The sequence below is a fragment of the Monodon monoceros genome, unplaced genomic scaffold (assembly GCF_005190385.1).
Source record: "Monodon monoceros isolate NGI ecotype Baffin Bay Population unplaced genomic scaffold, NGI_Narwhal_1 Super_Scaffold_10, whole genome shotgun sequence".
Taxonomy (NCBI): domain Eukaryota; kingdom Metazoa; phylum Chordata; class Mammalia; order Artiodactyla; family Monodontidae; genus Monodon; species Monodon monoceros.
This window is the reverse complement of record NW_021703766.1, coordinates 13,187,371-13,210,656: the sequence shown is the minus strand read 5'-3', so window position 1 is coordinate 13,210,656 and position 23,286 is coordinate 13,187,371. Positions and strand designations below refer to the sequence as shown.

General features: G+C 49.9%; 1 protein-coding gene across 8 annotated transcripts in view; it reads left to right on the top strand.

Annotated features, from left to right (window-relative positions):
• The window catches only part of ST3GAL2 (ST3 beta-galactoside alpha-2,3-sialyltransferase 2), a 73,970-nt gene that overhangs the window by 28,021 nt on the left and 22,663 nt on the right, over positions 1-23,286 (top strand). For 5 of the 8 annotated variants that reach the window (XR_003791537.1, XR_003791538.1, XR_003791534.1 and 2 more), the window contains exons 2-6: positions 4,108-5,494; positions 7,840-8,033; positions 11,607-11,786; positions 13,379-13,424; positions 13,715-13,834. Coding sequence is in view for 3 of the 8 variants with exons in the window: in XM_029208997.1 (XP_029064830.1) it covers positions 5,156-5,494; positions 7,840-8,033; positions 11,607-11,786; positions 13,379-13,424; positions 13,715-13,834 (879 nt within the window). In the remaining 5 variants the exon portion in view is untranslated. Of the gene's footprint in view, positions 1-4,107; positions 5,495-7,839; positions 8,034-11,606; positions 11,787-13,378; positions 13,425-13,714; positions 13,835-14,684; positions 15,299-23,286 lie in introns of those variants that run through there. The other 3 variants (XM_029208971.1, XM_029208981.1, XR_003791533.1) reach the window with 2 other exon arrangements.

The window sequence follows — 23,286 nt, the reverse complement described above, 5'->3', positions numbered from 1 at the left end:
CCTATGTTACTGGTGGAAACATAAAATGCTACAGGCACTTTGGACAACTATTGGGTAATTTCTGGTAAAGTTAAACATACTGGTGTATGTACCCTATGGTCCTGTAATTCCACTCCCAGGTATTTACCCCAGAGAAATGAGAGTATGTGTCCACAAGGTGAGTTGTACAGAAAGGTCAGGGCAGTTTTACTCATAACAACCAAAAACTAAAAACAACTCAACTGTCCAAACGTGGAAAAGAATAAACTACTGATACACACAACATGGACGAATCTCCAAAACATTGTGCTGAGCAAAAGAAGCCAGCCAGGCAGGAGTGTTTATATGAAGTTCAAGAACAAGTAAACCTAATCTATGGTGACCGGACTCAGCAAAGTAGTATAGCAGTGAACGATGACAGGGAAGGAGCACAAGGGAACTTCCGGGGTTGTGGGGTGGTGGTGGAAATGCTCTGTATTTTATACTGGGTGCTTACACACGTGGGTAAACATGCATCACGCTCTACATTGAAAGACTTCTGCATCCTATTATATGTGAATTAAACCTCAATGAGAAAAACAGATTGTCCCAAGTAGCAGCACGATTTTGGGGGAAAATGAAACAGTGTATTCAACTAGTTGTCAGGGTTCAACTTAAGCTTTAAATCTGCTTAATAGGAGAAGCAGGCTGAACTCACCAGCTTTATAATTCATTGATTCTAAATATTCAACCTTTGGGTGAGAAACCATTCATTCCTACCCAAACTAGGAGGACTACATTTTCTGAGGATGTCTTCTCACATGGGACATCACAAAATAAATTAGCTCAGGACAAATGGGGGAACTTTCTAATCTCTCATTGTGTCCCCAGTGTTCCATCTTTTTCTGTGAGAAAGATGTTTTTTTAATTTTTCTTTAAAAAGAAATACTGCTGGGATATACTTATGTCCATATTTTTTAAGTAATGCCAAATTAGCCTCCCAAGCATTGTACCAATTTATTTTCTCACCAATGGTGAGTGAGTGTTCTTGATACTCAGCATCCTCTCTAAACTCTTAGTACTGTTAGTTTTTAAAAATTTGCTCCAAGGGTCCATTTTAAAATATAAATCAGGTCATGACACATCCCCCCCCCCCCAAAACCCTCCCATCAGATTAATAATAAATCCTAATCCCTTCAAAGGCCTTTGTGTCCGGGCCCCTTGTGCCTACCTCTCCGACACCCTCCCCAGTTTTGCTGGCCTTCTTGCCATGCTTTTTTTTTTTTTTTTAAATTTATTTATTTATTTTGGCTGCGTTGGGTCTTCGTTGCTGCGTGCGGGCTTTCTCTAGTTGCAGCGAGCGGGAGCTACTCTTTGTTGCGGCGCGCAGGCTTCTTATTGCAGTGGCTTCTCTTGTTGCGGAGCATGGGCTCTAAGCGCGCAGGCTTCAGTAGTTGTGGCTCGCGGGCTCTAGAACACAGGCTCAGTAGTTGCGGCTCACGGGCTTAGTTGCTTCACAGCATGTGTGATCTTCCCGGACCAGGGCTCGAACCCGTGTCCCCTGCATGGGCAGGCGGATTCTTAACCACTGCACCACCAGGGAAGCCCCTCTTGCCATGTTTTTCACAGGTCAGGCTGTTTCCTCCTTGTGTACTCTGTTCCCTCTCACAGCACCCTGTAACTTCCCTGTCATGGCACTTTGTAATCCCCTGTGCTTTGCCTTTGTATTTGCTGCTAGACCAGAAGCTCCATTAGGACAGGACGCGTGTTTACTGTCCCACACTAGCACCCCCAGCCCTCGCCGGCCCATTAAGTATCTGTCGAATGAATAAATAAGCCAGCACCAGCCAGGTGGCCCTGGAAGACTGGCCTGCTTCCCTCTGTGGGCACCAGAGGTGGGAGCTGATGCCCAAATGTGTGCCCTTCCCCCGACTCTTTTACGTTGGGGTTTGCATGGGCTTAAAGTGAAAGATCAGAGCAGCTGTGAAAGGGAGAAATGAGAATTAGGCATTGGCAACTGGAGGGCACGGGGAGTACCCCAGAGCAAATGACGTGCATAAAAGCTCTTAACCAGGTGACTTCTGGGATTCGGGGTGCATGTCTGGGGCCTCTGACCGTTCTTGCTGCGTTCTGCCCTGTGCCCTCAGTTGCCCTCAGCACACGTTCCCAGAAGCAGCCCAGCCTTGGGATTTCCAGAGCAAAGGCTTTTGCCGGTGACCCTTGTTTGGGAAGACCCTCTCTGCTCTTCCCAAACACAGTGACAAAACTGGGGCTTTTCCTCCCCTGACAAGGCAGCCGGTTACGTCAGATGCCCCCTTTGTTGAGACTGCAAGGAGTTACAGTCTTCCCCAACGTGAGAGATGTTTCCTTCAGAGCCTCCTGTGCCGGTTTCTGCCCAAGTCCGCCTTCGGGGGCCACAGTGGGCCACGCACCAGAAACCAGGTCTCCCCAGCCAGGCTCCTTGCAGCATCCCTTGCTCAGCCTGGAAAGTCACCACCTCCTGGGCCGCTTGCCTCATGGCTGGCTCTCCTCAGGTCACAGGATGCTGGGAGCAAGACCCTGCAAAACGGAGTTCTTTTCCTTAGATGTTGGTCATGGATATGAGCAAAGGGAGGCCTAGAAGAGACAGTGACCTGGCTTCTACTTACAGACAGCGCCACCAAAGGCTGTGCATGGAGTCCGGCATGCCAAAGGGTGCAGTAGAACCTTTGGAAGGAGCACACTGGACCAGTGCCACTGGGTCTGTGGGTTAGAGCTGGGAGCCCCGGTGAGGCCTGTGGACGAAGCTTCACTCTTGACCCTGGGAAGCCGGCTTCTGTGTCTCTTTGCCTCTTACCCTGGAGCCTCTGGGTAGTTGAAGGAACCCATGGGCTTCTTTCTACGCCCTGGCCAGTCACAGGCTTTGGAACTGGATAGACCTGGACTCAAATCTCAGCTACACTCAGGAGGTTTTGACTAGGCAAGTTCCTTCACGTCTGTGAGCATTGTTTCCCCACCCAGAATAATGTCTCCTTATTGGAACGTGTTAGTTCTGTTCCCTGATGGCTTTGTGGTTTGGCTTGGCCCCAGAAATTGGAGTTGCCATAAATGGAGGGGGCGGCAGAGGTTCTTGAACATAGAGCCTGAGATGCCTACTGTGCAGCTGGTGGCAGCAGCCAGAGTTGCTGGAGGAGCTGGCTGGAGCTGGAGCTTTCCGAGCGCAGCTGTGAGGCCCAGGGGCTGGGTCAGAGCCAGGGCTGGCTGGACTTGGAGAGGAGCTGGTGGGGACACGCAGGCCTCTAGGATTAAGTGCTCCCCATGACATGGAGCCAGGGCCCGGGGGCTCCACTCTCAGCTTTGTCCCTGACTCTCACCCTGGCTCCCTAGCACATGGCATGGATTCAGGCTCCTTTCCTTAGGGTAGATCCCCACAGCACCCTGCTGCCTCTTCTCCCTGCTCTTGCCCAGGGCAGCACAGGGGCTCAGGCTGTCAGTAGCCCATGGCATTTATTTGGTAACCTGCAGAGGAAGGCAACTGTCCAGAGGGCTGAGTGGTGGTGGTGCTGAGCGTCCTGACACGGTCAGGTTCTCTCCCTGACACCAGAGCTGGAAGGATTGTTAATGAATCACGCAGCTAACCCAGGAATGCTTCATCTGTAGCCCACACTACAGAGGGGAGAGGGCAAATCCCAGGGCTCAGGTTAACCGCCCCCCTCACTTTGGGGGGGCTTCTCTACCTCTTCTCAGGGGTAGAGAATGCCCGGGCAGGGGCTCATATCTGCAGCCCCCTACGATCTTTTCTCTGGGCCATTTTCTCTTAAGTTTCCTGAAATTAACCTCATATCGCTGGAATAGGAACTTCCTAAACCTGGCTTTTCCAGTGACTTGCCCTGTGGCTCTAGGGAAATCACTTTCTGTCCTTGTTTACCTTCTGGCTAATGAGTGAGGGTGGCCGGCTAATCTGGTCTTTAGAGGCCCGAGTTAAGGAGAGCAGAGTGATGCTCTCTGCAGTTAGAGGGAAGAGCCCTTTCTCTTGTCCACCCTTCAGTTAAGTGGGCGTCTCCTCTACTGCCAGCTCTGTCCCCTCTGGGACTTGGGGGCAGGGCTGGGGGAGAGCACGTGTGCATGTGCGATCTGTCTGCACATTATTTTTCCTTTCTGCAATTTCAGAGTCATGCTGCAGCAGCCTGGCGCCTGACGAGTGAGGGGAACCTGCCAGGGGATTACTGCTAGCTCAAGGCAGGACAGAGGTCTCAGGGGAGCGGAGATGGGCAGAGCAGCCTCCAAGCCTGGGCCAGCAGCACCAAGACGGAGGCCTGGGCCCTGGCCTGGAGCTCGGCTCACACTTGCTCAGCTGACCCTGATGGCGTTCGAAGCAACACCCTGCTGAGAAGCGGCTGTTCCCAGGCCCCAGAGGACCTCAGAGCAGGAGCTGGAGTTTGACCACCCCTACACAACTGCAGTTGGGGCTGCGACCGTCGGGGGAAGGGGCTGGCGCCTCGGATGGGAAGTAGAAGGGCAGAACCTAACGCCAGGAGGATCTTGGTCTCTGAAGAGTTTTCTGGAACCCACGGAGCTTCCTGGGTTTCTTCTCTCTGGATTGGGGCTTGGTTCCCTCTCCTCCCCTGGCAGAGGGGTTGGGCCCTGAGGGCCAACTGAGAGAGGGAAGACTCTTAAATGAAATTCAGGCTGCCTGAAGCCCACGTGCTCTCTGCTATGATTGGGGTTCAAGGGCTTCCCTGCTGCAGGGGACGAGGGGCCACCTCGGCATCTGCTCATGAGCCACAAGGACCCCAAATGCTCCAGACTGGATCATTTCAAGCCGCCAAAGAGGGGGACCCCCACAGCTGGCAGCCAGCAACCCCAAGGGACTAGAGGGCTGGGATGGACTGACCTCCCCCTTGCCAGGGCTCTGGGAGAAGCAGAGCCTCTGTGGCCCAGCTAGTGACGGAGAGACCCAATGAAGCCATAAGCAGGGCCAGGCGGCTCAGGGACAGGGGAGCCACTGTTGCCGACGTGCTTTCTCCTGACGCTGAGGGAGGGCGTGGTGTGGGACCTCTGCCCCTGTCCCCTCCCTGGCACTTGCCCATATGCCCTTTGCGTGTGGTGCCAGAGCAAGCAGGCTACGCTGGCCCATCAGCGGGCTGGGAAAGGAGTGGCCACGGTGACACCTGCCTGACTGCCGGGCTGAGGCCCCAGCTCCCCGGGGCACCGAACCATGAAGTGCTCCCTGCGGGTGTGGTTCCTCTCCGTGGCCTTCCTGCTGGTGTTCATCATGTCACTGCTGTTCACCTACTCCCACCACAGCATGGCCACCCTGCCCTACCTGGACTCGGGCACCCTGGACGGGACCCACCGGGTGAAGCTGGTGCCTGGCTACACCGGCCTTCAGCGCCTCAGCAAGGAGGGGCCTGCCGGCAAGAGCTGTGCCTGTCGCCGCTGCATGGGCGACGCCGGCGCCTCTGAGTGGTTTGATAGCCACTTCAACAGCAACATTTCCCCGGTCTGGACCCGAGAGAACATGGACCTGCCCCCAGAGGTCCAGCGGTGGTGGATGGTGAGAAAGCTGTGGCCCTTCCTGCCTCCCCTTTGCTGCCTCCTCTCCGGGGATCTGTCCCCCCATTTGGGAGTCACCCTTAGAGCCCCCTCTTGGATTGGGGGTGTCTGTCTTCTGGCCCCCAGAGCCTTGACAAAGTGTGAGGTTCACTGGACCAGAGCCAGCTCCTAGGATCACAGATTGTGAAGGGGTAGCGAGCTTTGGCCTGGAAAGAAAGAGAACTAATATTTTCTAGTGCCTGTAGAGGCCAAACATAGACCAGAGATGCCTTGCTGGGCCAGGGAGGTGAAATAGACAGGAGAAACAGGTTCCCCGGGGAGAAGATGGTGAGAAGTGAGCATGGCAACAGGAAGAAGGCCTGCCCTTTATAAAGGAGGCAGCGGCTCAGCTCCAGTGATTGTTGCTATGCAGGCAGTATCCTAATTTGTAAATGTTTGCTCAAAATAATTTGAAACACCATGCCACTCACTTGGTTCCTTCCAATTGCTGGAAAAGCCTTTCTTCTGGGTTGGGATAGGAAAGCATCAGCAACTCCTCTGGGGGCTAAGGGAGGTGAAGGGGAGGGGATGGGGGGACAGGTGTACCCAAGCCTCCCCATTCTTCCGGATCCTGTCACCTTGCTGCTGCTTTAGCTCCCTTCACCTTGTCCCTGTCATCTCTGGAGCGTCACTCCCTAGGCTTTGCCAGGGCCATCTGGTTGCCACACATGTCAGAGGTGGAGCAGCGTCAGTACTTGACCCGGGGGGGGCCTGCAGGCTGCAGGCATTTTCTGCTGGGGGACTTGGGAGGCAGCTCATGGTCCCTGGTTTCCCCAGCTGGCAAATGGGGAGGGTGATGACTCTCCCTTTTTCTCACAGTTAGGACAGCTGTGAGGATGAGCTCCTGCAATCAGGCTTATCAGAGCAGCTCAGAGATCCTGCTTCCCAGCCCGGACTCTCAGAGTCCCTGAGGATGGGGAGTCTACAGAGCAGGAGTCACCAGGAGCCACACATGCCCTTCGCATGACAGCCTGGAGCCCTTGAAGGGTCCTGCCCGTTGCTCATAGTCACACCCTTCATTTTACAGGGAAGATAGAGGTTCAGAGAGTGCCCTGAGCTTGCCTTGGTCATAGGTCTCAGTGGTGGCCACGAAGAGCCAGAACAGGCCTCTGGGCAGGGGTGGACCGAGAGGCAGGCCAGGCCCCCTGCTCACGGGGGTGGAACTCAGGGCTGTTTAAGCCCCGGAAGCCACCTCTCTGCTGTTCCCCACAGCCACCCTCTTTTGCTGTGAACTTAGAAATTCTTGTCTCAGGGCTAAGCTGCTTCTCCACACTGAGTTCATGTTCTTGTGCTCAGGGGCCCTTCCTGTGCTCAGAGAAGAGGCAGAGAAGCAGGCCCACCCATCCCCTCCATGCATTCTGTCCCCTGAGCAGCTCCTGCTTAGCCGCAAACCTGCAGCGTTGCCGCTAGGACCATAGAGCATTTTAAAGCCCTTACAGATGGTGGCCCAGGGGCCGAATCCAGCTCACTCAGTGTTCTTAAACTATTTGCATGAGTTACCATCATTTAGGACCTCTGTTTTTTCAGCTTCTCTTGAGAAACCAGAAAATCTGGTCCTTCTGGGCTGACAATCCCACAAGGCGACAATTGGTTGGAGCCACCCCTTTTCGATGGGAGCTCCTGTTGGCTGTAGGCCCCACCTGCCTCTTCACTCCTGCACGTGACCTGCCTGGCACTATAGGCGTTTAAGTGCTGCCCTGGCCTCATTTCATGGTCTCTTGCATCACTGGTGGTGGGAGGTGCAGGGGACCGATTTCATTCCAGCTGTTCTGACTTTGAAAGAATATCTGTGCCTCTTTGCCTTTTCCCCAGGGCTCAGGGCTCCGGATATCCTGTGGATCTTGCCTGGAGTTTCAGGCTGAGTCCCAGGGGCGCCCCCTGCAGGTTGCTTGGGAATAAGCCCCTGAAGCTCCCCAGGGCTTTCCACATTAACTGCACCTCAAAATGACTATGAGACTAAGAGCTGCCCCGAGAGGACAGCAGAGCAGGGGCCTCTCTGCTTCGCGGCACAGGCCTGCAGACCCCTGGAGAAGGTGTTGAATAGCACCTTGACCCCCCGAGCCCAACCAGTACCGCAGAGCTACTCCCGAAAGCAGGGCCCTCCCTGGTCTGGTCTCAGTAGGGAGACTTCGCTATTGTTGAACAAGGTCCTTACTGCTCAGGGAGGATTTCCGCCCCCTGACAGCCCGGGGAGGAGGCCTGCGCCGGTTGGACACTGGAGGGTGAGGGCAGGGAGGGAGCAGGCGGGAGTCCCCTCCCCATCACACCCCTCCTGCTTTCTCCCCTCCGCTCCCCTCCCCTCCCCAGATGTTGCAGCCTCAGTTCAAGTCACACAACACCAACGAGGTGCTGGAGAAGCTGTTCCAGATAGTACCAGGCGAGAACCCCTACCGTTTCCGGGACCCCCGCCAGTGCCGGCGCTGTGCTGTGGTGGGGAACTCGGGCAACCTGCGAGGCTCTGGCTACGGGCCGGATGTGGACGGGCACAACTTCATCATGAGGTAAGTCCCAGGGAGCTCAAAGCTAGACCCAGGACCGGCCTCCAGGAGGGGGCCCTGGCCTCCTTGGCCTTGTGCGGCCGCGTAGGAGCGGCCAGCTGCTGGGGGTGCTGTGACGGAGGCTCAAGTCTCTCGCTTGTGTTTGTCGGGGTGGATGAGGAGGCAGAACTGTCACTCTGAACTTTGCTTGAGGCCCGCGCTCAGCTTCCAACTCTGAATGCCTCTGCAAAGAGCTGAAACTAGGCTCCTGGCTGATGTCTTGTGAAAACTCCCCCCAGAGGCCCTTTCACCTACCTGCCTGGTCCCTTTTAGCAGTTGGGCCAGGAGTGTGGGCCCCAAAATAGTGTCTTGCTTAATAGCCACAGGTGATGCCTCTGGCAGACTCGCAGAGGAGGGACATCCTGGGCAGAAAAAGGAGCTGTCGGTGCCTGCTTTGGGCTCCCATCCCTTAACCTTTACCTCATAGCATTTCGATTGTGCAGGGGCTCATTCATTCTACAGACGTCTGTGCCCAGCGTTGAGGAACAGAGAAGGGCTGGGAGGGCACTCATTCCAGACGAAGACAGGAGCAGGGAGCCCGAGCGTGAGCAGGGACTAGAGGTAGATTTGTGACCCGGACATGGGCTGCTCATTCTGCTTCTGAACTTCGTGTTTTCAGACTTATCTCCCTAGACTTGCGGCAGGAAATGCCACAGTAGGGATCCTTCCATCCCACTCCTTGGTGGAGGAAGAGCCCTAAGAGTAAAGATACTGAAAATGCCCAGTTTTCACTAAGCATCTCTTAGGATGAGCACTGCAGAAAGACCAGGTTTCCCAGGAGGCAGGGGGAAGGGCTTTGTCTTAGAAACTGTTGCTGTCTCCATAGCAACACCAAGGCAGCAATATGTCTCTGAGGCTTTTAACATTCCTTGCAGAACCTTTCTCATGTTGAGAATGGTTGGGGGGTGGGGGGAGAGGGGGATGCTAGGCCAAATCCAGGCATCCACAGCCACCAGCTGAGAAACACCATCCCCATTAAGGCTTCTTCTCCAACTGCTCTGTTCCTCACAGACCCCAGGGCTGTCATGGCAGAGGCAGATCCAGACTGTGGCTTTGATGACAATAGGACCAATACTGTGTGTGGAGCTGTAGCAGTCCCAGCAAACTGTTATTAATGAATGGGAAAAATACTTCTCATCCCCTCTAGGAGACAGTATTTCTGAACCCTAAAGACCAAGACATCAGAGGGGTACCCAGATGGTAGGCAGACTGGCAGTTCTAAAGAAATGGATTTGGGAGAAGAGAGGCAGGATCTTAATCCCTGTTCGGGGGCCAGAGAACAGTTGGTGCTGTAGGAAAGATTCTAGGCTTCTGCTTGAAGCAGACTGGAACTGAAGTGGCTGAGAACACAGACTCACTCTCTAGTTCCAAATCAGGCCACTCCTGGTTTCCCAGCCCAAAGTACCCTCCAGTCCCTCAAGGGAAGGGAACCAGAGAGGCATGAGGTACAGCACAGCGACCAGTGGGGGGGGAGGGGGGAGGGGCAGGCATCCTGGACACACTGTCACCACATCATGCCATCAATGGGAGATGGGCAGGAGGGAGCCAGTAGGGGAACCCCTGTGACACAGGGCCCAGCTAGGGGGTGCTGGCCACTCTATGGACAGGGAACGTTCGAACGGGCGTAAAAAAGCTGGGAGCATGTGGTGGAGACTTTGCTCCCTCTCTCCCAGATCCCTGTGTCCCCAGTGGAGGCCCAGGTTACAGTCACACACCTAGGTGGTATGATTCTGAATTGTGATCCACACAAGATAGGAATGTTCTCACAATGCGTCACAACGGAAAAGGCCAACAGGTTTGTGTTTAAAGCTGGATCACTTGTTTTTAAGATGCTCACCAAAAAAAGGGAGCTTTGATCCTGTGTTTTGCACCACTTGAAAGGAGTTGGAAGTTGTGTGTCACAGCCTGGGGGATGGGCAGGGGGGAGATTGCTCTGGGGTTCCAGGTTCTTCTAAGACAGCAGAGGAGAGACAGCCCCACATTGCACGTCAGCCCAGGACAGCTGAGGGTGGGCTCTGTCAGAACGCGGGCATCCCTCTTGGCCTTGGAGTGGAAAGGGAGACAAGAACTTAAAGTGCAGGGACAGGGTGGCTGGGACGGGCAGAATTGAGCCATCTGCCCAGGGGCCAAAGGGGTGCTTCAGCTTCTTGTCTTGGTTCCATGTCTTCTAGGAAAGAGGACAGAACAGCCAGGTGAGCTGTAAGCTGTGAAAGGCTGTCTTTTCTTTTTTAAAAAAAAAAAAATTATAAAAGTAATATGTGGGGCTTCCCTGGTGGCGCAGTGGTTGAGAGTCCACTTGCCGATGCAGGGGACACAGGTTTGTGCCCCGGTCCGGGAAGATCCCACATGCCGCGGAACGGCTGGGCCCGTGAGCCATGGCCACTGAGCCTGCGTGTCCAGAGCCTGTGGTCCGCAACGGGAGAGGCCACAACAGTAAGAGACCTGCGTACCGCAAAAAAAAAAAAGTAATATGTGCTTGTTATTGGGAAAAAAACCCCCAGAAATGTACACACTAAAAAGTGAATTATCCAGGACTTCCCTGGTGGCACAGTTGTTAAGAATCCGCCTGCGCATGCAGGGGACACGGGTTCGAGCCCTAGTCTGGGAAGATCCCACATGCCACGGAGCAACTAAGCCCGTGAGCCACAACTACTGAGCCTGTGCTCTAGAGCCCACGAACCACAACTACTGAGCCCACGTGCCACAACTACTGAAGCCCGCGCACCTAGAGCCCGTGCTCCACAACAAGAGAAGCCACCGCAGTGAGAAGCCAGCGCACCGCAGCAAAGAGTAGCCCCCGCTCACCACAACTAGAGAAAGCCTGCACGCAGCAACAAAGACCCAATGCAGCTAAAAATAAAACATATTTTTTTTAAAAAAGTGAATTATCCCATTCCCTAAGAGTAACCATTGTTAAAATTTTAATACTCTTCCAGATTTTTTTCTATTCTTATACAAAAGTTAGTTTTTATTCTTCCTCCCTTCCCTCCTTACTTCATTGCTTCCTTTCTTCCTTCCCTTCTCTCTCTCTCTCCCCCCTCCTTCTATCCTTTTTTTTTCTTTCACAAAAAATGGAATCACACTATCTAATTTTCAGTTTTCCTTTTCTGTGTTGTAATTTCCTCTGACTGCACAGGTATTCAAAAGATATGTGTTAAAAGGAAAGAAGTGAGATTCCTCACGCCACTTAGTTTTTTAAACTCAATAGCTCTTGGACGTATTTCTTATCAGCACATGTAAATATACTTTGTTCATTCTGATGACTACATGCTATCCTGTTACATGAATGTACCAAAATGTATTAACCAGTTCTCTATTGTTTGATTGGTTTTCCTTTTCATTATTGTAAATAATACTGCAGTGGATATCCTTTGCACACTTATGCAACCATTTTTATAGGATAAATTTTAAGAATGGAATTGCTGGATAAGTGCACACCTATTTACATGTTTGATGGCCAGCAACAAACTGTCCTCTAAAACTCTTGTACCAGTTTCCACAGTGGTGTCTTCTCATGCCACCCTCTTGTCCCTGCAGGATGAATCAGGCGCCAACCGTGGGCTTTGAGCAGGATGTCGGCAGCCGAACCACCCACCATTTCATGTACCCCGAGAGTGCCAAGAACCTGCCCGCCAACGTCAGCTTCGTGCTGGTGCCCTTCAAAGCCCTGGACCTGCTGTGGATCGCCAGCGCCCTGTCCACGGGGCAGATCCGATTGTGAGCTCCTCTGCTGGCTGGAAGTGGGATATGGGTGACAGGCCCACCTTGGGAGGAGTTGTCCAGGGAACGGATCTTAGAATTCCTTTAATTGAATATTTTGGCCAAGAGGGGCAGGTGAGGAGAGAAGCAGTGGTAGCGAGGGCCCAAAACGGTGGTTAGCTGAGGCCACAGCTTGTTTTGGGTCACTCCCTGCATGGTGGCAACCAGCACACTGGTGGTAGAAAGGTGGAGAAGGACACTTTTCCAGGTCTCCTTTCTAGGAGGTAGCTCCTACTGTGGGAGCTCTGCCTTCTGAGAACTTTCTTTGGAGGCAGTTGCCCAATCACAGCTGGGAACCTCAGGAAATTCAATTCACCAAGTAGTTTTTTTTTAACAGCTTTATTGAGATATAATTCACATACCATACAATTCACACATTGAAAATGTACAGTTCAGGGGCTTTTAGTATGTCTACAGAGTTGTGTAACCATCACCACAATTAATTTTAGAATACATGCATGTTCTAAAGATGAAGATAACCTGAAGATACTCCTGTACCCCTTGGCCATCTCCCCCACTCCCTCCCCCCCTCCTCCCCCCCAGCCCTAGGCAACCACTAATCTACTCTCTGTCTCACCAAGGTTTGTGTGTGTGTGTAAAAATGTATGCGTGTAACAAAATATACTATTTTAACCACACAGTTCATTAGCATTAAGTATATTCACATGGCTGCGCAAACCTTACCACAGCCCATCTCCAGAACGTTTTCATCATCTCAAATGAAAACTCTGTACCCACTAAACAGTAACTCCCCATTCCCCCCTCCCACCAGCCTCTGATAACCACTATTCTTTCTGTTTCTATGATTTGACTATTCTAGGTACTTCATACAAGTGGAATCATATAGTGTTTGTCCTTTTGCGTCTGGCTTATTTCAGTAGCATAATGTTTTCAGGGTTCATTCACGTTGTCGCCTGTGTCAGGATTTCATCCCTTTTAAAGGCTGCATAGTATTCTAGTGTATGGATATACCAGATTTGTTTATCCATTCATCTGTCGATGGACAATTGGATTGTTGCCACCTTTTGCCTGTTGTCACCACGTATTTTTTAAACACGGAAGTATAAGTTACAGTTTTCTGACTTTATCTTACGTTTGGGAGTCATAAGGGCTAAAATAAGTGCTGTAGAGTTTAAGTCCCATGAATACTCAGAAATGGGAGTGTAGGTTACAGGCACCATGGCTGACTAATAGGGAAGGAGGGATTTGTGCCAAATATGAGGAGAGTAGCAAGAGGGCTACTGTGGGCAGAGGTAAGAGCACAAACATGGTGGGTGTGAGATGATCACAGCAGAGCCTTGTGGGAAGAAAAGTTGGGGCTGGGTTATGGAAGGCCCCAGTGCTTGTCTAAAACATCCTTATTTCATCTTGAAGGACATAGGGAGCCACTGAAGGTTTCTGTGCAAGGAACTGCAGTGATGTGCTATGGGACAGCAGTCTGGAAGCAGGGGAGCCTGTCATGAGGCTGGCATCACTTGGGCCTCAGTGGGAGAAAAGGCATCCCTGGGTCCATGGAGCCACCTCAGTGTTATTTTTCTTTCTGCTTTCAGCACCTATGCCCCAGTGAAGTCCTTCCTTCGAGTGGACAAAGAAAAGGTAAGTTTCCTCCTCCCCCTTCTTCATCCCCACCCCAGAGGAAACAGTGCAGACCTGACTTGTGCTGTGCCTGGTCTTGTGGTTCAGATACCCCCCAGACCCTTCTAGAAGCTTCAGAGTGCCCATCTGCTGGTATGCCTGACCCCACACAGAGGCTGCAGGAACCAGAGAACCCTGATGAACAGGTCCACTGGCAAGCATGGAGGAACTGGCAGAAGCTGCTCAGAGCCTGGCCTGAGCCTCCAGGCCCCCAGAAGCCCTCACGTGCTCATTACACCTTCTCTTCCCAGGTCCAGATCTACAACCCAGCCTTCTTCAAGTACATCCACGACAGGTGGACAGAGCATCATGGGCGGTACCCTTCCACGGGGATGCTGGTACTCTTCTTTGCTCTGCATGTGTGTGATGAGGTGGGTAGTTGATAAAATAGCGGGACCCATAGACGAGAGGGAGTCCACCCTTGTTGGGGCTTAGCAGTGCCTCAAGAGGAATGTGTTTTTGCAGGAAGAAACAAAGTGGCTTTCATTCCCCCAATTTCTAGGTTGTAAGGTATAGATCTGCATTTCCCAGACTTAACTACTTTCATGATTTTACCAAATCTGAAATCATTTCATTGAAACGTTAAATTTATTTAAAAAGGAAATTGAATACTACTACCATAATTGATATTACTTGCCATAAACAATAAGCATAAACGTAAATGGAATGGAAATGACGTAGTTAAGTAGTTAAGTTTCAGCAGGATGGTGTCTCCCACAGCTGTGGGCCCCAGGCCTACTCTGTGTTAAAAATGGAGGTTAGTCATTCAAGGAGCCCATCTCTCTAGCAGGGGGGGCTACTGTGCCATACACGGTAGTGCTCATGCCCAGCACGCCCACTTTTGCCAGTAAACTCTTCAGTGTATGGTACTGGGTACTTGACCAGCTTTCAATAAAAGTACTCCATTAAAAAAAAAAATTTAGCAAGGGTTGGAGAGCTGTCACAGACTAGCTCCAAACTGAGGTGTTCTTGATGTAATCAGAGGGTGGTTGGAAGGAGAACCGGAAGGGAGCAGAAGTCTCCCTCTGGGACTGTGTCCTTAGCGTCAGGGCTGGGTGTCCCCGGTCTAACTGCGCGCTGTAAATTGATGAGCTGCCGGCCTCTGGCTGGGGTCGGCTCGTCGCGGCTCCCCTCTCCTTCCGCACCACGACCCAAGGCTCTTCCGCGCCCTCTGCTCCCTGGTCCCCGACTTGGGGTGACCCGCGCCGCCCTCCCCCGCAGGTGAACGTGTACGGGTTCGGGGCCGACAGCCGGGGCAACTGGCACCACTACTGGGAGAATAACCGGTACGCGGGCGAGTTCCGGAAGACGGGCGTGCATGACGCCGACTTCGAGGCCCACATCATCGACATGCTGGCCAAGGCCAGCAAGATCGAGGTCTACCGAGGGAACTGAGCCCGACTCAGCCGTGACTCTTTCGGCCCTACCGCGAAAAGCCGGCAAGCGCTCCAGCCGGGACTCAGGGTCAGCCCGGGGGTGGTGGCCTAAGCGCGGGCGCGGCACTCTATTGGGCGTCAGCAGGCAATCGGGAGCGACGCCGCCGCAGTCTGGACCAATCATGCTTCAGTCTAGCGAGCGCCGGCTATCCTCCGCCAATCACGAGACTCTGGGCGCTGGCTGGGCCTAGCATCAATCAGCGCTGCCGACGGCCGGAGCCTCTGTTTCTCACAGCCAATCATGCGACTCAAGGAGAACTTCCGGCGCTGGGGCCCGTCTCCTCCAATCAATGGCCTTCGGAGGCGGGCCGGCGGCCGATCAATCCCCACTCCCGTATGCTTTTGGGTAGGATTTTATCGATATTTCACGCTTTCAAAGGAGCAGACGTTTGTTCCGGCCCCGAGAAGTACTTTCCTCAGGCTCGGGCGGAGGCGGCTTAGTTGCCGGCCGGCCTGACCCTGCAGGGGGCGTGGAGGAGGAAACAGTGGGAAGGTGCGGAACAGTAGCGGCCCGGCCTCCCCTTCCCGGTGGTCCCTCGTGGCGGAGGGGCGTTCGCGGAGGCTTTCGGGAGGTCGGCGGGTGGTCAGGTGGTTTCCAAGGAGCGCGTTTTTCCCCAGGGGAAAAGTTAGAGCCCTCCCAAACCGCTCTGGACCTCCGAGAGAACTAGACCTCACATTTCCTTTTTCGGTCAGGCGCAGATGGGTGAGTGCAAACCCACCAAAGAAATGCGGTGAGAATCCAGAGGGTACGGGGGTCCCCTCCTCCTGCCTCCTCCCCTCCCGCCTTTGGCCACCCTATGGAATGGCCTTTCTGACCATGGCATTTAGTGTCTCACCAGAAAACTAGAATTGTTTTCACGTCTTGCTGGGGGCGGAATTCACCTAGGGCTTAACTGGAACACAGGTGAAAGAATAGGGCAGGAAACAAGGAAGCCCCGTCACATCAGATGTAAGGTACACTCACGTGTACCCTCTGCCCCTGTTGTTCGCCCACAACCTTTTTTAAGTGTCTCTCCCTAGGTCCTGGGCCTCCTCCCCAGCCTACTTGTTGCTCTGGGAAAAAAAAAAAATCAAAACTTGCCCTGTGATTGGGGCACTGCTGCTCCCCGCCCTTCCCCCTTTGTCTGGCTCTAGGGAAAGGGAGCAACACGTAGGAAAGAAGGCTGGAGATGCTTTGGGCTCATGATTTAGCTAACCTGAAGTTACTAGGGGTGGCTGACCAACAGATTCTTTGCAAATAGTAAGCTGGCCATGCAAATAGCTGGGGAGGAGTAGACTTGCCCCCTGCATGCCTCCTCCCCTGCCCACACATCCCTTCCCCCTTGCTCACCTGCTGCCTTTTCCCTCTAACCCACTATCCATTTCCAGCTCTAGAAGGGCTGCGAAGCTAACAACCAGAGGTTACAGCTGGACGCTACTTGCATGACTGAACCCAGCTTAAGTCCCTAGAGGAAGCTGCTGAGGGTGTTCTCACCTTTCAAGGTTGGGGAAGTGTAAGAGGCGTGAAAGGGCTTCTGTGAAGCTTCCAAACCACTAAAAGGATCCCCCTTCCCAACAGTGACGAACACAAAAACCACCCTTTTTTCTTGGTGAGTTGATACCACCCGGCAGCCTCCTGGCCATTGGTGTAGTTCCTGCAGCTGGCTGGGGGAACAGTAGCCAGCAGGGGAGTGTATTAGAGGGTTAGGGCAGGGCAGTGGGCACCCCTAAAAGTTAATATATTGAGAACTTAGCTTGAGTCTGTCCCTTCCCAGTTCCAGAAGTAGGAGGAGTAAAGAATGTGGGTGGGTTAGGGGAGCCTTTAGTGGAACGCCTCTCTCGCCACCTCCTGTTGTCATTTTAGAGAGTCAAGGTCCCAGTTATTCTTGCCAGTCTCATCTCAGTGCTTCCTGAAGCGGCTCTTTTGAGTGTTTAAAAGATGAAAAAACAATGCAATATGCCAAACAGTATTGAGCAGAATAATTTATTTCTTTTCTGTTCCTTTTTCTTCTTTTGTTTGGATTTTGTTTTGTTTAAAACATTAATAAATCCCCATTCTGGAAGAGGTAGGTCCCAGCATCCGGCCCAGATCTTTTCTACAACAATTATTTAAACAAATGTTGTTTTATTTTCTTCCCTTTTTCTCTGAATTAAAAAGAGCAAAGAAACTATAGTCGTTTGTTTGTTCTGAAATGTGTTTGCTGGTGAAAAGAAGGTGTATCTGTCAGTGGGAAGTTGTGACCACGTAATGGCTAAGACTGTTGTGGGTGGATGTGAAGAGGGGAGGGCACGACTCCCACCCTTTCCTTATACGTGAGGCTTCCCAACCCCCAACTGCCAGCTACGCCTTCTGGGAGGGTGGCCTTCACCACTGTCCTTCAGGGCAGACACTGTCCACTGCAAGGCGCCAGCACAGCATGCAGATCCAGCAGGCACCAGGATGGGGCTTTTCCCCCCTCCTTTTCCAGGTTCTGTGGAACTTCCCATGATGCCATAGGTGTGGGTTGGCAGGGAATTGGCACAATGGTAGGAGCTGGTGCCACAGGGGTCTGCGGTAACTGCCTGTGCTGTTAACTGGGCTGTCTGGACCCACTCAAGCCTACCTCCATCATGCAATGGAATACCACTGAATGTACAATTTTATAGTCTGGTGGATCAGATAATGTGAGCCTCAACGATGGAACTGTCTTAGAGTCTGTAGTCACTTGGTGTCCTGCAATCCAGTTTCTGTCAATGCTCAAGAGCAAGCCTAGAGTTGCTTTTCAAATGGAGAATACTTTTTGGTGGAGGAGGGCATAGGTCTTTTTCTAAAACCCTAGGACTCTGGGCTGTAATTCTCTTATTTGGAGTTGCCATAGGCTCAATATGACATCTCTCTTTGCCACAGACACTCTCCAATAGCATTTGGTTGGCTGAGTGATAAGGTCCAGCGTCCGGATGACGTACACATAGCCTGGGCTTCCAAGAATTGTTTCTTATCTGGGCCCCAGTCTTATGGGTTGTGGGTCACCACACTTTGTGGGACCAGCACTCCAGATGTTGTACCTGTTACCTCCAGAATCAGGAGTCTCACCAAATCATGTGTCTTTTTTTTTTTTTTTTAATGTTGGCCAAGGACTGTGTTGTTTTGATTCAGCAAAGATATCACATCTGGAACCACAGGTTAGCATAGCCACTTGTTTACCTTTGCAATAAACTACTATCATTCTCCATGATTCAGATGGTGAGTGAATGAAACGAGGAAGAAGTCACCCACCCTTCCATAACTCAATTTGGATGGCAGCACCAATCTCTGCAAATCCTGCTGGAATGTGGTATTGAGTTTGACTTACCATGTTGGAGATAGTTCCAGGGACTTCTATTAGGCCTATCCCATCATAATCACCTTCCCTCCACGGGTCTGGTTGCCAATATGGTGATTTTGCCAGGTAGTAAATATCTCTCTTTCCTTTTGGAACTAAGGAAATTACCTTAAAATGGGTCTGTGGTCTCATTGGACCCACCATTAAATGGACTTGGACCAGAGCTCCATCTATCATTAGCCATAGTAAGCTCCAACTCTCATAATAAGGTGGACTGCATTGGCATTTGGGTCTCAGAGCCAGTGTCTGATGACTCCTGATGGTCTGGGTATTTCCCTTTCCCCAGTGCACTGTCACTCCAGGAAATAGGTTCCTCGGGAAAAGCTTGGCGGAAGAGCCACACTACATACCTGCTACATCAGAGAATAGTTCCTCAAAGGACCCTGAGATCGCCTTGAAAAAGGCTCCAGGTGTGTGACCTGATTAGGTCTGGGAACTGGGTAAGAAGCCAAAAATTCCCATCATTGTGACTCAGGTTTCTTCTCGGCACTCCTAGAATGTTCCTTCCCATACACATCAAGCAGTACCTTAGAGGGCTGCCCAGCATCTGTTTTACTTCTGGGGACCTTAATGGTCGATTAACTGTTGTCCCAAATGCTTATAGGTCAGAACTCTAATTGACAAATGGGGTTGTTGTGGTAAATGTGCCTCCCTGTGTCACGTAGGGAGGCACGGCTTGCTCGTCTTTGTCAGGCTGAGATCCATTCTTTTCTGACCCTCACATAACAGCCACCAGAATTCTTTAAAGATGGTGCCCCAATCACTACTACATTAAAAAAAATTTTTATTGAAGTATAGTTGATTTACAATATTGTGTTAATTTCTGCTATACAGCAAAGTGATTCAGTTATACATATATATTCTTTTTTTAATTAAATTTTTTTTTTTTTGGCTGCTTTTGGGTCTTTGTTGCTGTGCGTGGGCTTTCTCTAGTTGCAATGAGCGAGGGCTACTCTTCATTGCGGTGTGCGGGCTTCTTGTTGCGGAGCGTGGGCTCTAGGCATGTGGGCTCAGTAGTTGTGGCATACGGGCTTAGTTGCTCCGCGGCATGTGGGATCTTCCCAGATCAGGGCTCGAACCTGTGTCCCCTGTATTGGCAGGTGGATTCTCAACCACTACGCCACCAGGGAAGCCCTACATATATATTCTTGTTCGTATTCTTTTCCATTACGATTTATCACAGGATATTGAATATGGTCCCTGTACTATACAGTAGGACCTTGTTGTTTATCCATTCTATACATATAATAGTTTGTATCCGCTAATCCCAAACTCCCAATCCGTCCTTTCTCCCACCCCACCTCCTCCTTGGCAACCACAAGTCTGTTCTCTACGTCTATGAGTCTGTTTCTGTTTCATAGATATGTTCATTTGTGTCACATTGTAGATTCCACATATAAGTGATATCATACAGTATATGTCTTGCTCTTTCTGATTTACTTCACTTACTATGATAATCTCTAGTTGCATCCATGTTGCTGCAAATGACATTATTTCATTCTTTTGCATGGCTAAGTAATATTCCACTGTATATATGTACCACATCTTCTTTATCCATTCATCTGTCGGTGGATATTTAGGTTGTTTCCAGGTCTTGGCTATTGTAAATAGTGCTGCTCTGAAGCATAGGGGTACATGACTAATACATTTTATTTTTTAAAAGACATTGTTTTGAAATGATGGATTTTTTTAATTTTTGTTTTTTGGCTGCATTGGGTCTTCGTTGCTGTGCGCGGGTTTTCTCTAGTTGTGGCAAGTGGGCGCTACTCTTCGTTGCAGTGCACAACCTTCTCATTGCAGTGGCTTCTTGTTGCAGAGCATGGGCTCTAGAGCGTGCGGGCTTCAGTAGTTGCGACATGTGGGCTCAGTAGTTGCAGCATGTGGGCTCTAGAGTGCAGGCTCAGTAGTTGTGGCTCACGGGCTGTAGAGCACAGGCTTAGTAGTTGTGACGCACGGGCTTAGTTGGTCCACCACATGTGGGATCTTCCCGGACCAGGGATCAAACCCGTGTACCCTGCATTGGCAGGTGGATTCTTAACCACTGAGCCACCAGGGAAGTCCCGACTAATACATTTTTTTAATATAAATTTATTTATTTATTTTTGGCTGTGTTGGGTCTTCGCTGCTGCGCACGGTTTCTCTCTAGTTGCTGTGAGTGGGGGCAACTCTTCGTTGCAGTGCGTGGGCTTCTCATTGCGGTGGCTTCTCATTGCGGAGCATGGGCTTTTGGCGTGCGGGCTTCAGTAGTTGCGGCACGCGGGCTCAGTAGTTGTGGCTCACGGGCTCTAGAGCACAGGCTCAGTAGTTGTAGCGCACGGGCTTAGTTGCTCCGCGGCATGTGGGATCTTCCCGGACCAGGTATTGAACCTGTGTCCCCTGCACTGGCAGGTGGATTCTCAACCACTGCGCCACCAGGGAAGCCCCCCAACTAATACATTTTTAAATTAATTTTTTAAAACTATTTTTGTTGTGGGATATAATGCATAAACAGAAAAGAGCATAAGAATAAATGTACAAAAATATATAGCTTCATGAATTATTATTTTTTAAAAGCTCCATAATGGACATTTATTTCATAAAGCAAAGATGGAATACTATATAATACATATAGATTATAGATTATAAATAGAATTATATAATTCCTGTGGTAAAGGAAAAGCAATTTCCACTGCCATTTGGATATCAAAATGGACTGAAGAAAAAAGAGGTAATTGAACATGTTATATGGAAGAACTGGAAAAGCTAGAATTTTATTTTTCCAGCTTTATTGAGATACAGTTGACATAGAAAGTTATATATGTATGTAAGGTATAGTGATTTTATGTGTGTGTATATTGCAAAATGATTACCACAATAAGATTAGTTAACACATCACATCATATAGTTAAAATATTTGTGTGTGTGATGAGAACTTTCAAAATCTACTTTCTTAGCAACTTTCAAACATACAGTAAAATATTGTTAACTATAATTACCACGCTGTACATTACATCCCCAGAGCTTATTTATCTTGTAACTAGAAGTTTATACCTTTGGACCACCTTAACCCATTCCCCCACCCTGGCAAGCACCAGTCTGCTCTCCGTTTCTGTGAATTTAGTTTTTTTAGGTTCCATGTAAAAGTGAGACCATACAGTATTTGTCTTTCTCCATCTGACTTATTTCAGTTAGCATAATGCCCTCAATGTCCATCCATGTTGTTGCAAAAGGCAGGATTTCCTTTTTTATGGCTGAATAATATTCCATTGTGTATATATGCACAACATTTTCTTTATTCATTCATCTGTTGATGGACATTTAGATTATTTCCATGTCTTGGCTATTGTAAATAATGCTGCAGTGAACATGGGGGTGCAGATGTCTCTTCAAGACAGTGATTTTATTCTTTTGGATGTGTACCCAGAAGTGGAATTGTTGGATCATATGGTAGTTCTGTATGCACATGCAAAAGAATGAAACTGGACCCCTATCTCACACCACTCAAAAAAATTAACTCCAAATGGATTAGACTTAAATGTAAAACCTGAAACGAAAATATATAAAGAGCTCACATAACTCAATAGCAAAAAACCCAATCTGATTAAAAAATGGGCAGATATGAATAGACATTTCTCCAATGAAGACATACAGATGGTCAGCAGGTACATGAAAAGATATGCAACATCATTAATCATCAGGGAAATGCAAATCAAAGCCATAATGAGATATCACCACACTCCTGTTAGAGCACCTGTTATCAGAACGACAAGAGATAACAAGCGCTGGTGAAGATGTGGAACAAAGGGAACCCTTGTGCCCTGTTGGGGGAAATTGAAATTGATGCAGCCACTATGAAAAACAGTATGGCGGTTCCTTAATGAATTATTTTAAGATGAACACTCATGTAGCCACCACTCGGGTTGTGCAAGCACCCCAGAGGCCTCCCTGTTCCATCTTCCTTGCCAAGCACAGCCCCCTTCCTTCCCCAGAAGGTGACCACCGCCCTGACATTCCATATTCACTTGAGTATTTCTGGATACTCAATTCTCTTTCATTAGTCTGATTACCTAGACCCAAGTCCACATGGAAATTTGGTTTATAATAGAGATGACCTCTCAAATCACTTAGGAAAAGATGGATATTTAAATAAATTTTATTGGGATAACTAGATAACCATCTGGAAAAAGATAAAATTAGATCCATAGCCTAAACCATTCACCAAAATGCCAAGTGAATCAGAGCTAAATGTTAAAAATAAAACCCTAAAAGTAGTAGTTCTTTGATATATTCAAACAGAATATTATCAGCTTTGTAGCTGGTTTTTGGATTGGAATTTTTTTCATGCTCTATATAGTTCCCTGTATTACTAAAAATTGGAGCTTTTTCATTCATTTTTCTGTGTGTTCCAAACATTTTGTTAAATTCCCTCTTCCAATGTAACTGCTTCCATTTTATTTGTCCATGTGAGTTTATACCTTTTTCTTTCCTTCCCGATAAATTCAGTGAGCTCTTGGAAAGGAAAATTAGGTAAGTGTGGTGTTTAATCACATACTAGCAGACACCTTTTTCTTCGTCTGTTTTCCTCTGTCTCCACAGAGCTGATTTCTTGTGGTTGTTTATTTAACCCCTCTCTGTCATGATGGAGGCTTTTTAAATAATTGGGAATTGGAAATTTTTCTCTCCTCTGTATTAAGTGGATCAAGAAGCTGCTTGGGAATTTTGTGTACCTAGATGGAGCATATCTATGATCTGGATTGACCTTAGGGTGACTGGACAGGGAACTAGCCGTTCCAAGGCAGGGAGGGTGGTCAGGATAAGCTAGGTTGTGCTACAGTAACAAACACCCTTCAAACTCGCAGTGGCTTAAAACAACAAAGTTTGTTTCTCACTCAAGCCACTTTTCCATCACGGGCTGTGCTCATCGTGGTCACTCAGGGACCCAGACAGAAAGGAGTGCCGTCTGTGGTGGATCTGTTGTTTCAGGGCCAGGAAACGAGTGTCTGGTGAGCCACAGGCTGGCTCTGAATGCTTCTGTCAAGAAGTTCACATTTCCTTGATGTCAAAGAA